The sequence below is a fragment of the Drosophila virilis genome, chromosome 5 (genome assembly GCF_030788295.1).
Source record: "Drosophila virilis strain 15010-1051.87 chromosome 5, Dvir_AGI_RSII-ME, whole genome shotgun sequence".
Classification (NCBI taxonomy): domain Eukaryota; kingdom Metazoa; phylum Arthropoda; class Insecta; order Diptera; family Drosophilidae; genus Drosophila; species Drosophila virilis.
In genome coordinates, this window is record NC_091547.1 from 13,771,432 (window position 1) to 13,785,477 (window position 14,046).

Sequence of the window (14,046 nt, forward strand, 5' to 3'; positions counted from 1 at the left end):
TATGCAATTAAAAGTCATACTTTTTACGATTTCTGCTTTATTTTTGAAGGTTTAGTATGGGCAGTATACTTCGGAGGCCCAGTTACAGTTCAATGAGCTAACGTCGAAATAAAGTCCGCCTCCGCATTGGAAGTCATAGCGAATGCCATCTACACACTGATAGTAGCGACTGCAGTCGCTGCTGTGCAGGAAGTAGCCATCGGTTGAACAACTCTCGTTGGAACCACCTCCACCGCCACCTCCTGGAGTCGGGCTAGGTGTAGGTGCCGGGCTGGGTGTAGGTGCCGGAGTCACACTGCCACCGCCGCCGCCACCACCGCCGTTACCCACATCGACTCCTAAGGCTCTGTTCATGGTCTTCAGCAAGGGGTATGCCTCTCCGCAGAGGCCACGGAAGTCATCGGTCTCAATGGACCAGGTCATAGCGCCGCCCAAATTTCGTGACGCTACCAATTGCATCTTCAGTTCAATACTTTCAACGTTGTCGTAGCCAATCCACTGATCGCCTTGGAAAGCGTATGGAGCTTTACTCTCGCCATCAAATACAGTCTGCCAGTTGTTTTGGCAAATTTCATGGTAGCCCAGGAAGCCTTTCTCGCGCGTATAGACACCTTCGTTACCGGGTCCAATGCAGGCTGCGCCCGGCTGGTTTTGGGAGCTGTCCACCATCTGGTAACTGTGTCCATAGAAGCCAATGCCCAGTATGAGCTTCTCAGCCGGCGCACCTAGACAAAAAATTATTGATACATGAGTATATTCGATGAAAACTGTGGGATAAGTCACTTACCCTGCTGCAGCCAGTAGTCGATAGACTTTTCCACCTCTGGCAGTGGAGCATTGAAGCCCAAATAGCCATCTAGTGCCATGTGGAAGTCATAGGTCATCACATTAATGAATGTTAAATGCTGAGAAATTGCCGGAATGTCATAGGAAATGGTCGCAGAGGCTTCAGAGGCACCCACAGCAATGCCCAATTCCAGGCCGTGCGGATCAAATCTGTACCATCATGATGTTAATACACCATTTTTTTTTGTAGCTCATAATTCCACTTACGATTCCTTAATTTCCCGCAGAAGCGTAACGAAGTTGGCTCGATCCGCATCATTGCCGCCGCGTTGTCCAGGATATTCCCAGTCTAAGTCCAGGCCATCGAAGCCGTATTGCTGGATGAAGGACAATGTGGTGGAAATGAAGGTTGCCCTTTTTGCTGGATCAGCAGCCATTGCCGAGTATTTGGTGGAGCCTTCATTCCAGCCGCCCACCACAGCTAAAATTTTCAGCTTAGGATTCACCTGTTTCAAGGCAATTGTCTTGCTGATGAAACCTACAAAATAATGGCAAAGTTCACTCAAACGGATTGACAAATATTCGGAATTGTTCAGGTACTCACCCAGACCATCATCCATGTCCAGCCATGTGTCCAGGGACTTGAACTCGCCCGAGTCGCTGATGCCGAAGAACGTGTAGCTAATGTGCGTGCACAGTGAAGGATCTATGTTGGAGGGTTCAAATTTTCCATCTCCCGGACGATAGTTGGCCCATGTGCCCCAATAACAGTTGATTATCTCTGCAAGACACGCCCAGATCAATAACGACCGATGACAAACGGGCTCTCAGCAGGAGCCACTCGCACTTACTGTCGCTGGAGGCCAGCTGACCCAAACAAATCAATGAAAATACCAAGCACGCGAATAACTTCATGCTTACACTAGCTCTGGGTTCAGTTTGTCGTTTCTTTTATAGGTCGTGCACTCGCTTTGCTTATCAGATCCATAAACGACAATCTACTGGGAACTGCGTAGATAACATTTGCCATCTGCGGGCGGAGTCAACGTTGACACCATGAAAAACAATCTCCTAATATATTGCATCTGATGGATAATCTAGATTACAAAAGCGCTCCTCCTATATTTCGCACTTCAATATGCGTATACTAAATTAAATTTTGACTCATACTCTCTACTCAAGTGCGCCTTGCCAATGTCCACTTGTACTCGAGCTGTATTTTAATGGAATCCATATACCTATTGAGATTAATCGAAAAGGAAACTGGCCTAAGTACCTTTGTCGTGCTTTCATTATATTTAGCATTCTATAAAGTTATCTGCATGATACAGCGGCATGTCGACCCCCAAAAGCTAGCACTTATTTATTGCTAGCAATATTATTAACAAAAAAAAAAATTACACTAGCCAACAAAGTTACTAACGTGCAGTAGATGTCTTCTCCATATATATATTTTTTGACCAGCATCAATTACCGAGTCGATCTAGCCATGCCAGCCCGTCTGTCGATCTCAGAGATTTTCAGAGCCTTGTACTTATTATTTTAGATATTGGTCCTTCTGAAACCCGAAAAGATGAGGCTTGTAATAATTTCTACAAAATCGCATATATGAATATTTCTCACTTTGGCTACCTTAGTCCGTTTCCGAGGTATTAACTTGCGTATATATAGAATATAGTTTAGCCCATTTCAGTCGTAAGCAAAAATATAAATATTATTTAGAATTCTTTTGGGATAACCCCCGATTGACACAGCTTACAAAAAGGGTATATACTTTACGGAATCGGAATGTATATTACTTTTAACCACAGCACTTTAACTCTTGACTGACATCTTCATACTAAGCGGGCTGCGCAAAGAGAAATCAAAAGAATATAAAATATCATTGTATCTTTCCTTTTCTTCCAATCATACAATGTACGGAAAAAGTATCTTGATAAGGCTGAGTTCACATGCTTTGATAAACGCAAACAAATGTCAAATTAAATGAAAATGAAATTTTTAAAAATACGCTTTTCAAATGCAAACTTTATTTTTTGGCTAAAAAGTAAGGCTAGCTTAGGCTACAGTGGCTGCCGAAATATTAGGCCACATTAGGCACGTTGTGTTGCCTTGGGTCTGCTTGCAACAGATAGTTGTTTAAGTTTAAGGACTAGATGAATTTGGCTTAAATTGCTTGGAAAAGAGGTTCCGTATCATCTGTTACTCAATCATCTATTAGTCAATGACCTGTTTATGCTCGGACCACTAGACTTTCGGTCTGGCCAGGTGACAAGGCCTCACCTTCAAAGTGAGTTTGCAAGTTGCCACGGGCGTACACACACTCTCTTTACCCAAACTGCAGCCTGTGTCATCTGTCAGCTTTGTTGCTGTCGGCTTCTATGAATTCTAAATAAACATGGCTATCACTTTAGGTATGTTTGCAGCCTGAGTTAGCTCACAAGCTCTTTAGATGTAAGCTAAGGGAAGCCTAACAGATACTGCCCCTGCCACGCAGCTGTCTAGGTGAGATTTTTTACAAAATGCACAAGTTTGTACAAACAGAAAATAGACAGACATGACACCAGATCTACCAGCTCAAGAATATGTATACTTTATGGAGTCGGAGAAGCTTCGCTTCTTCCTGCATTATAACCATTTCTTAGAAATTTTTATTTGCAATTACAACGTCTGTGTAGCTTACATAAATAACAAACAGCAACAAGCAAAAAAACTGCCAAAATAATATAATTAACTAATTATCTATTATCTATCGCTATCAACAAATATTAATCAGACTTAAGTACGCAAGGGCTCTCGACAGCAGGTTGCCAGGTATCGTCCAGAAGAGCACTCTCGACACTCTCGAGACCTCTTACCTGTATCTGAATAGGTTTATTTTTATCGTATTTCTAGGCTGGTAACACAAATGCCAACTATCTGCTAGAAGAGCACACTCGACTGGGACGATATTGTTTGAGTAACTTAATTTGAGAAGCCCATGTTGAAAAATTATTTGAGTAAACCATGGATAAAGTGATCAAGAGAAGCAGAAGCTTGCCAGCTTAGTCGTTTTCAGGTTTATTATTATTTACATTTTTATAATGTAATGTGTGTATACAAAATATACAACAATTATTTTTGCGATTAAAATTACCAACGCAACTTTCGGTTGATGGTCTTCAGAAGGGGGTATGACTCGCCGCAGTGGCCACGGAAGTCGTCCGTCTCTATAGACCACACCATAGCTCCGGCCAAGTTCTTGGACAGGGCAAAGTCCATTTTCCACTGTACACTGAGAACATTGTCAAAGCTGACCCATTGATCTCCGGAAAAGGCATAGGGAGCAGCATTATTATTGTCGAAGACCGTCTGCCAGTTGTTCAGGCAAATCTCATTATAGCCCAAATAGCCACCGTCGCCGGTGAAGGGACCTGCACCGCCCACGCCTCGGCATGGAGCTCCTGGCCAATTTTGAGAGGGGTCCGATAGCTGGAAAGTGCGTCCATACAAGCCAATTCCAAGCACAAGTTTATTGGCAGGTGCACCTAGGGATTGGTGTGAAATCAACAGAAACAAAAAACTGTCGCATTAACCAATTACCTTGGTTGAGCCAATAATTGATGGAGTTCTCGATGGCCCACTGTGGGGCATTGAAGCCAGTCTGGCCATCCGAGGCCATGGCAAAATCATAGGTCATTACGTTAATGAAGTTCACCTGCTGAGCAATGTTTGCGATTTCGTAGGAGCTGCTGGCGATGGACTCGCCCGCGCCCACAGCAATGCCCAGCTCGTAGCCGTAGGGTGCGAAGCTAGACATTAACCAAATTAAAGTCGATGCGGACCAATGGATCACTTGGCGGATACATACGCTTCCTTGATTTCCCTCAGCAAGGTAACAAAGTTGGAGCGGTCTTCCCATTTGCCACCCCGTTGGTTGGGGTACTCCCAGTCCAGGTCCAGGCCATCGAAGCCATGGTTGCGCAGCAGATTGAGAGCAGAGTTAATAAAGTTCTGACGCTTATTCCAGTCGCCGGCCATGGATGAGTACTTGGCAGATCCTTCGTTCCAGCCACCAACCACAGCCAGCACCTTGAGGTTGTGATTCTGGCTCTTCAGGCCAATGGCCTGGTTGATGAAGCCCAAATCATAGTCCAGCCACGTATCCAGCGACTGAATCTCGCCATTATCGTTGATGCCAAAGAACGAATAGCTCAGATGCGTGCACAAGTTGGCATCGATGTTGGATACATCGAATTTGCCATTGCCACTCCGGTAATTCGCCCACGTGCCCCAATAGCAATTGACAATGCCTATAAGACAATAAAAGTGCTCAGGTAATCAGCGTATTTGACACTTTTCCGTAATCTACACTTACGCTCGCCCGTAATGAGAGCACTAAGACTGAGAATGACGAGAAGAGCTATTAGCTTGCCCATTTTGGCTAATTCAGACTGTTCCCTTTTTTGCAGGTGCTGCTACTTTTATACAAAATTCCTTATCACTCTTTCAATTACGCGCTTGACTTATTTATGTGGCCACTTCTTACTGAATAGGCAACACAATATCAGCATGAGTATAATATATTTGAGATTTCTTTATGCGAACCCTCCTCTTCAACCAAAACAATAAACACCACATTATCTTAAGATATCAATTATTTCAGAAGTAATTCATGCAAACCTTTTCTTTCGATCGGTTTTACAATCTCAGCTTATACGCTGAATCCATTGGAAATTGGTAAAAAAATTATATGTTAATTTTGTAAAAATGCATGCAACAAGAAGAAGAGGCATCTCCAGGATAGAGTATTATATATAAATCCCGTTAATCTTAGAAACTTAAAAGCTAGAAATTTGGTATTTTATTTATTTTTTATTATTTATATGCAATATATTTTTCAATTTAAATGCTATGAAATTAGTCAACATTAAATATCCAAAAGTGTGGCGCAGGCGGAAGAAAGGCATAGGGTATTTCTTAGTCGGTCACCTCCGACTAAAGCAACCATATTTATTATCTTAAGGAGCTGATACTTTCTAACTGCTAGTCGGCCTAACTCTATTTTACTTTGAACTATTTGCTTTAAGTGCTCCCAGAATCCTTTCCCAACTCTACCCGTTATACACATACTTGGGCAGAGGGTATAAAGACTAAGGTAATTAAGAGATAATTATTTGGAATACGGAAGTGATATTCAGCTCTTTGAGACAGTAGGCGTTCCCTCGTACATGTGCACGTATAACCTAATGAAATTTAACTAATTAGCAGGCTTTAGTGGACTTTGTCTGGTTCGGTTCTTCGTTTCTTTAAGGAGTGAATTTTCCGCAAATGCCATTTTACGAAAGTATTCAAAGCTGAGTTTGTCGAGCGAGCCCTAAAGTTTCAGACTTACGAGTAAGTACTTGGAGTAGGACGAAAGCTGAATTTAATTGTATCTGGTTATGTCTTCTCATTCAGACAAGTTGTAAGACGAAATGCTTTTAAATATTTTAAGTTCATTGGCAAATAAAAGATAATCGGAAAAACGGATGCAACAAATAGAAGTGGACCAAGACAACTTCCCTGAGATAGCCCGACATGCGTTCAGGCAGACCAATCAGCTTCAAAGAAGAAGAATGAAAACCTAGCCTAGAACACATTTAGAAAGCGTAGTTCATGTAGATCTGCCGGGATTGGGGAAAATCCATGCTCTCTAGGCTGCAACTTTTTTGTTTATTATCGGTTTTAATGTCCGATATTAAACTTTCCATATAAACAATATGATAAACAATAAACAAAAGCAGATTGACTGAAAGGAATAATACTTTTTGAAATACTAACGTATTCTTAAACTTTAAGTTTATTAACATTTCAGGTTAATTGTGCAAAAGTTACAATAGAAAACATTATTAACCGCTATTTGATTCGAGATTCATCAACAATAAAAAAAATATTTATATAATTGACAGAAAATAAATAAAAAACAAAATATATTAAGCTGCCAAGCGTTGAAAAAAGCGGAAGTTGCATATTCGAAATTTCAGTGCGTGCGTCTCAAGGCATCTACGATGCACAGGTTGACTATTAAATACATTTGGGCTGTTCCAATTGATGATTCAGTTGGAGACGTAAATCTCGAACTCCTTGTAGGCCAGCTCCTCGCCGGCATAGGGTATGTAGCAGCAGCCGTGCGATGGCTGCACCTTGCCCACTGTGACTGTGCCGTCGTGGGTGGCGCGTCCAATGAAGAGAGGCTCGCCCTCGGATGTCTCACCGGCGGGCACAGCGTTGGGTGGAATGTTGCCAGCCTCGACGGGCAGCCATTGGCCGCCGCCGGCGCAGAGGACCTCGTACTCGTTGTGGCCGTGTTCACCGCCGCCCCAGGCAACATAGGTGACGCCATGCGAAGGATGCAGCTTGCCGGGAATGAGATCGCCCTCGTGACGAGCGCGCGCAATGTACAGCTGCTCGCTGCTATCGAAGCCGCCCTGCATGGCGTTTGCCGGAACCTCGCCGTTGGCGGCGGCTACCCAGCAACCGGCTCCGCTGCCAGTGGGCGGAGCGAAGCCCATAGCGGGCGCCGAGGGTGCGGCATCTGCAGAATTCAGAGTTGATAAGAAATCAATACAAAATAATTATGCACCTACCATCTATCAGCCAGGTGCCGCTGGCACCCCAGCCCGTGCAGATGCCAACATAGTTAACTGGAAACAGAGCTCCCGCATCGTAGGACAGGAAGGCGGCAGCGTCGCCCTCATGACCCACGGTGATGACATTGTCGTACCAGCGCACCCAGAAGCCACGGAACTCGCCGGCGTTCAGAATGCCCGGTGTTGGCACCTCGACCACATCTGGTTTTTGGCCATCCTTGCGAATAACAGACTTGCTGTTCTCCCATCCGCCCAAGAAAATCTCGTAGATGGGAGGGCTTCCCTGGGGGCTAGGGGTGAGCGCGATATGGGCATCCTTAGCAGAGCGCACCTTAAAGGTGAAGACTCCGCCGCTGGCCGGGAAGAATTGGTATTCCAATTTATCGGGTGTGTTGACTTCTACAAAACAAAAGTAATATTTTAATATGGAGGCAAGCAGGATTAATTGTTAAAAGGTAAACAATTAAATTAGTCGAACCCAAAAATATTTAAATCGAATATTTAATAATTAAAATAGCTACAATAATATCGTCCATAGTATTCAATTTTAGATAAATATCTGGCTATTATAGCTACCTACAGGGTATCTACCAGTCAGTAAGTCTTGAGTGACGCATTCCTCACAAACAAATTTTATATTTAATAATCAAAATAGTTATAATAATAGATTCCACATCATTCCATTTTAGATAAATATCTGGCTATAATAGTTACCTACAGGGTATCTCCCAGTCAATCAGTCTTGAGTGGCACTTTCTTAACAAAGAAATCTAATATTTAATGTTGATTATAACAACCTCCATGTCATTCAATTTTGATAAATAACTGGCTAAAGAGGCTATCTACAGGGTATCTGCTAGTCAACCAGTCTCGAGTGACGCATTCTAGAATTTGTTTTTTTGACATTGTTTGTGTTTAGAAAAACGACGCATTTGATTCGCATGATGTCATTTTGAATGGTGCCGGCGTCAAAGCATTTTCTAGACCCAAGCGATTACTCATTCCGCTGAGAGCCCGGCTCTAGATTGAGCCCAGCTCTGTGAGATCTGGTACAAAGTAATCCGCTCATAGATACATTTAGGTGTATCTACTTATTTACTTATAGTTTGTATTCATACAAAAAGTAGGTATTTAGCGGGTTCTCTGCTAGAAATGAATCTATATCTATGTGCACGGATTTACATACACACACACGCTTAGTCTAAAAGCTGTTGGCATTCAAAGTATGCTCATCAATCTGTGTGTAGTATGCGATTGTATCTGTTTGTGGAATGAAAAATGTTTGCTCAAATTTCACATCACAGCAACTGTTGTCGAGAATGACATCATTTGGCTGCACCTCGAGGTCAACCTTCGGCCAATTTCTGCTTCGTATTGATTATTGTCAAAGTTCAAAGTGGAGATAAGAAAGATGTCTTATATAAATTGAGTCAACGCTTTTCGTGCAAAACTTCTATATTTTTTATTTACCAATGCACTGTTGGGATTCGCAATTTTGAATTGCTTTAAACTAACAGAGATCTGTCTGCCTAACGGTTTTTTTTCACCTTTCCTAAGTGACCAGCATAACTTTTTTTATTGTTATTGAGGGCAACGCCCCTATAAAAAGCATAGCCATATTATAGAAAACTTTGACAAATATCGTAAACTTTTAACATAATTTTCTGTTATTCTTTTTATTCTTTTCTTATTGGACACCGGCCAAAAACTAACCAAATTACACACAGAGAGAGCGAAAGAGAGAGTGAGCGATAGAGAGAGAGAGCGAGCTGTCGCAGCCGGCTTTATTGGGTCGTGGAATAATATTAAAGCAAATGCACTCGTGTCAGGCCACAATAATTTGAGGTCAATCTTTTATTCTTATTCCACTATCTATTAAATTCACTCGGACCACTCACGACTCACCAATTGGCATGGTTGCTTTTTTATTTGGACTCGACGTTGTTCGCTGTCTGAGATTCTGATACAAACTGGCGCAGCGAAAAATTTCACTTGCGAGGTAAACACCTGCTTAGCCAGAGAGCCACACAGAGGCATGGCAAAAAGCTCCGAGTTGTCACGCGAGCTTTCCGTTGCGAAGTACAGTAACAATACGAACATGTATTGGATCGGGCATCGAGGGGATCTTAGTCTATTCGATGCTGGTCAGACTGTACCCAATTACATATGTATGTAAGACCGCTGAGAACTCACATGCATATGTATATCCAATTGTGCTAACTGTTAAAGCTCTACTTTTGAATCGTTATGCAAAAGCGGTAAGCACAAAACTTTTACCACAGGCTTGGCAACACGTAAAACTATTTTGTTGAAAAGAGTGTGCCCGTACCAAGAAATGAAATGCTTTCAACAAACATGCGAGTTTTGATTACATTAAGGCAAAATAAATATAAAATATATTATTGCCTAAGCTGTAGAAATATCCGCCTATAGGCCTACAGACATATCGTGTAACGAAATTGTAATGCCTTGTGGCAGGGTATACACAACTTTGTAAGTCACAAGCTCAAATGTTATAAATTTTACATACATACATTTCTCACATTCATAAACAAACACGCACACTCATGTGCTTACACCGCAAACTATAAAGCTGAAGCGAAGTTTGAAAAGCTTCTGTTGACGGGCAGCATTTGAATTCGCAACACTCTTAGATATTAAATATATCAACTCATATGCCGTCATATGCCGACTTTATTATATTTGTCATGCCAACTATGATGATATAAACTCTAATGATCACGTCATGGCTATGGCGAAAGACATAAAAGACTTCTGGAAAACTTTCAAAGAACTCGTTGGAGAAATACCTCATTCATCAAAAAAAAGGGTATATTTCTGTTTTGTCAGAGAGTAAAGTATACATATATACATATGATCTATATTTAATGCCATATATTCGATGCTATCCTATATATTCTAACAATATTCCTCTTACTCAAACAGATTTTTTGCTTAAATTGGAGCATTCAGATAATCTGCAATTTTGAACGGGGTGCAAAAGTTCTCAATCGATCGTAAATATGGAAGGCATATGATATACTGACTAGATCCGGTCGGATCCAACAAGTAGAAGGGAATCGAAGTGTTTAACTTGCATTAAACAAATAAACGGATGCATTTATTGACTCAGCTTGTAATGAAAGTGACGCGGACGGATCTCTAAATGGATTACATCTAAAGATTATCAGCTGATATATATTCAGAATGACTCTTGCGCTCCAAATTCGCAATTTGAAATAAATATGTCTATATTTTTCTACGATTTAACTCAAAATGATTGGCAATAAAAAATATCCCTTACTATTCTTACTATTACTATCATTGCCAAATATCACGAAAAAGGTTGGCCCAAATATGTAAATGGATACTAAAGAGTATTTAGAATTTACCAAAAGACAATATAAATACTAAAATTTAGTATTAAGAATTTTTAGCCAGTCGTATGTTGCTTTATATGGACGAAGTATATGTGTGCATATGGATTCGTGCGTGATGCATGTTTTATTTTACTTGTCATAGCCCAAAGATCTCAAACATAAAGTGATCTCATGGCACATTTATAGCCAATAATACAGGGTGTATCAGCTGAAAAGACTCCTCTATTTATAATTAATGTAAACAAATAATTTTCTTTTATAAGAGTGCTCACAATTTCAGAGAGTTGGTCGATCCTCTAATATAAAAACAAATTTATGTTAAATATCCCAAAATTAGTTTTGTGAATTTAAATTACATTTAGAAGCGAATTTTGATTGCCATAACATTCATGTTAACCGATTTAATGGCATTCTAAGTGTATTTTTTAAATATTAACTGACAACAAATATATTCGTCAAGTTCGATCAAACAAACCCCGCTTCTACTTGCAACATCAGGCGCTGACAACTTCAACCATCTCTTATGGAACTCGAAGGTATGACCAAGATACGGCTGAGTCGGTGGTAAATACTTCACTTACAGAGAAAAACTACGATATACATTTATCAGAAATCGAATGAAATACTTGATTGTGAAACACACTGCAAATAGGCTGTGTTAATCGGAATCCAACGCAGTCTAAAATTCTAAGTACCATATAGAATTAACTATGCATGGAAGTCATATTTCATAGAATACCTAACGGTGGACTGATATTTATGCCTTGGTGGTTTTTAATGGAAATTTACTCTGCTTTTAGCATACCTTTAGGCTGTCATGTTAAATTTTAGATTTGGAAAAAGATCTATATAAAAAGAAGCCAGAATACTTTTATCACAGTTTTATTATAGATCTATCGCAGATTTCCAAAATAATTATTAAAAAGAATTCAAATTAATGATATGTTTGAAATAGATGTACATTTCGCGAGTGCTGACTGTATTTGGGACGTAGAGAAAATGTAAGATAGATAAATAATATCTTTATTTTACCGCTATAACATGTTCTTTCATGCTTCACGTCTTGCATGTTTATTCTTCTTTTCGATCCAGACAAAGCATATTTACCGAGTCTCAGTCCGTTCTCTTTTGGAATCGTGCAAAGTAATTTAAACGCTGGTGGTTCAAGAAAAAAATTATAAACATATAAAATAATGAAAATTCAAGTTTAAATGCTATATTAATTGCTTATGCGGAGCTCGAACTTTGTAAATGTCTTGAGTGAAGGATCTATAGAAAATTTTGGGATCGATCTTTTGCTAACATATTTATTTAGGAGCTATCGATCCCAGCGAAGAAAAAGTATTTGTATATCATTTTGAGTACTGAGGGTATCTCCCAGTAAAAATATTTGAGTGCAAAATATGCTAAAAGTGTAATGCGATTGCACTACGAAAGATAATCCCTAGTCTTGAATGAGCTTATCTTAATTGTGGACCATATTTTAAACAAGCTTCGCGTTAATATACAATTGGCCCATTTAAATCTACTGCAACTACATATATTCACTTAAGAGACAGCTCAATAAACTTGTCTGGCCAATAAAGGAGGTGATCCATCTGGTAACAAGCTAATAAATTTTGATTGCACTTTCCATTGTTTTTTATGATGGGGTTTTCTGCACTGAATATTTATTTATTGCTGCTGGTCAATTTGCATCGCATTCATTGATTACTTTTGTATGCAAAGTATCCTGGTATTATTGTGAGGGGGCTTACATCAATTCTAGCCGCTCCACAGATACATATGTAGTCAATTTTTCCACTGCCATTGGAACTCGATTCGTATGCCATAAAGAACAAGCTCCGGGTAGAGCAATTGCTGAGAGCAATCGCTGACCAATTACCTTTACTTAGTGTGCGCATAGTACGAGCGGCTTTTGTTCTTACTAAATAAATTTACACATTTCAATTAAGATTTCCGCCGTGGATTTGCGCATTTCACAAAATCCAAAATCTGACTATCTGCCCCAAGTGGATATGACCGTGCTCAATTTACGTTAATTCAGTTCTTTGCACTGACGCAATAACAACCCCAACCCCAACCCCAAACGCAATCGCAACCTCAACCCCAACCCCATTCCCTGTCTGGTTTAGCCTATGAATATGAGATCATATATGTAACATACATATATGCCCTTCTTCAATTCAGATGAAAGGCTCACTCTTCCAGAGTTACTTGGGGCAACGGTCTAACTCCACACAATTTCACATCGCAATTTCTTTTCAAGAACTTGCATCAATTTAAAGTAATTCAGAGTTAATTTTAATGCCACAACAACCCCAAGAGAATGTGTTCCTTTTAGAATAATATTATCAACAGCTTATACTTTGTTAACAGTATTTTTGTTATTAATTGGAGTATAGATTAATTAATTTAGTATTTATTATTATTATTTTAGTAATTATACGAGTGTCTATAAATATTGATAAATTAGAGTGCTCTTGTCGTCGGTGTCAGATGCTACTCGCTCGCCTGCTCGAGCTCATCATTTCATTAGATATTTAACCCGTAAAGGAATATACCAGAATTAATAAATAAAAAAAAAACAGAGTTCTCTAGTCGGCAGAACCCAACTAGAGGATGCCTTAAACCTCGCTTAGAATTAATAAAATTAAGGAATATAGTATCCACAAAATAAAAAGCTAAATTTCAAATTTGCCTCCTCTGGCTCTCAAATCCTAAGAGATATGCACAAAAGCGCTGATATCATATAAATATAATATACTTTTTACTCAAGAAAGAAAACACGACATTCGTCCGACTTATTTCCGAATTTCGGCTCTGCTTTAGATAAGCATAATAGGTATACATACACACATACACATGCATGCATACACATGCCTACATACATGCATATAAAATGTTGCTGGACGAGCCCCCTAGCTAATTGCCAAACCCACACAAGGGCACCATGAAAGCCATAATGCACAAGTATGTGTGTACATATAAATATTTATAAGCAGCATGTACATATGTATATGCTTAACGTATTTTCGATTTAAACTAAACGTTGTTTGCCTTCAATAGTTCAAGATTAGGGAACTGTTAATTCGATGTCATCATTTGATATATTTAACTTTTTGCACTTGATAGACTCGTTTGGAGTTGTATTTGATAGTATTTGAACGATAATACACATTTATTTATTGTTTTAAAAGCAAAGGTCATTAACGAAGGTCATTGTCTTTTCACTTTGGTATTTACGCTGAATGGGTTGAAACGTGTTT

General features: G+C 39.8%; 3 protein-coding genes across 3 annotated transcripts; all 3 read right to left on the reverse strand.

Moving 5' to 3' along the window:
- Positions 1-23: 23 nt before the first annotated feature.
- Positions 24-1,763, reverse strand: Cht4 (Chitinase 4). Its single transcript, XM_002050023.4, has 5 exons — positions 1,638-1,763; positions 1,391-1,567; positions 1,054-1,324; positions 788-996; positions 24-725 (listed from the first exon to the last, which is right to left on the reverse strand). The coding sequence occupies exons 1-5, from the start codon at positions 1,699-1,701 to the stop codon at positions 52-54; spliced, it is 1,395 nt and encodes a 464-aa protein (XP_002050059.1). The 5' UTR covers positions 1,702-1,763; the 3' UTR covers positions 24-51.
- Positions 1,764-3,830: 2,067 nt separating this feature from the next.
- On the reverse strand, positions 3,831-5,275 carry Cht9 (Chitinase 9). Its single transcript, XM_002050022.4, has 4 exons — positions 5,144-5,275; positions 4,637-5,078; positions 4,369-4,577; positions 3,831-4,313 (listed from the first exon to the last, which is right to left on the reverse strand). Exons 1-4 carry the CDS (start codon positions 5,202-5,204, stop codon positions 3,919-3,921), a joined length of 1,107 nt encoding a protein of 368 aa, XP_002050058.1. The 5' UTR covers positions 5,205-5,275; the 3' UTR covers positions 3,831-3,918.
- Positions 5,276-6,589: 1,314 nt separating this feature from the next.
- Positions 6,590-9,424, reverse strand: LOC6626383 (uncharacterized). The gene is made up of 3 exons (XM_002050021.4): positions 9,303-9,424; positions 7,395-7,796; positions 6,590-7,342 (listed from the first exon to the last, which is right to left on the reverse strand). Exons 1-3 carry the CDS (start codon positions 9,310-9,312, stop codon positions 6,864-6,866), a joined length of 891 nt encoding a protein of 296 aa, XP_002050057.1. The 5' UTR covers positions 9,313-9,424; the 3' UTR covers positions 6,590-6,863.
- Positions 9,425-14,046: the final 4,622 nt, after the last annotated feature.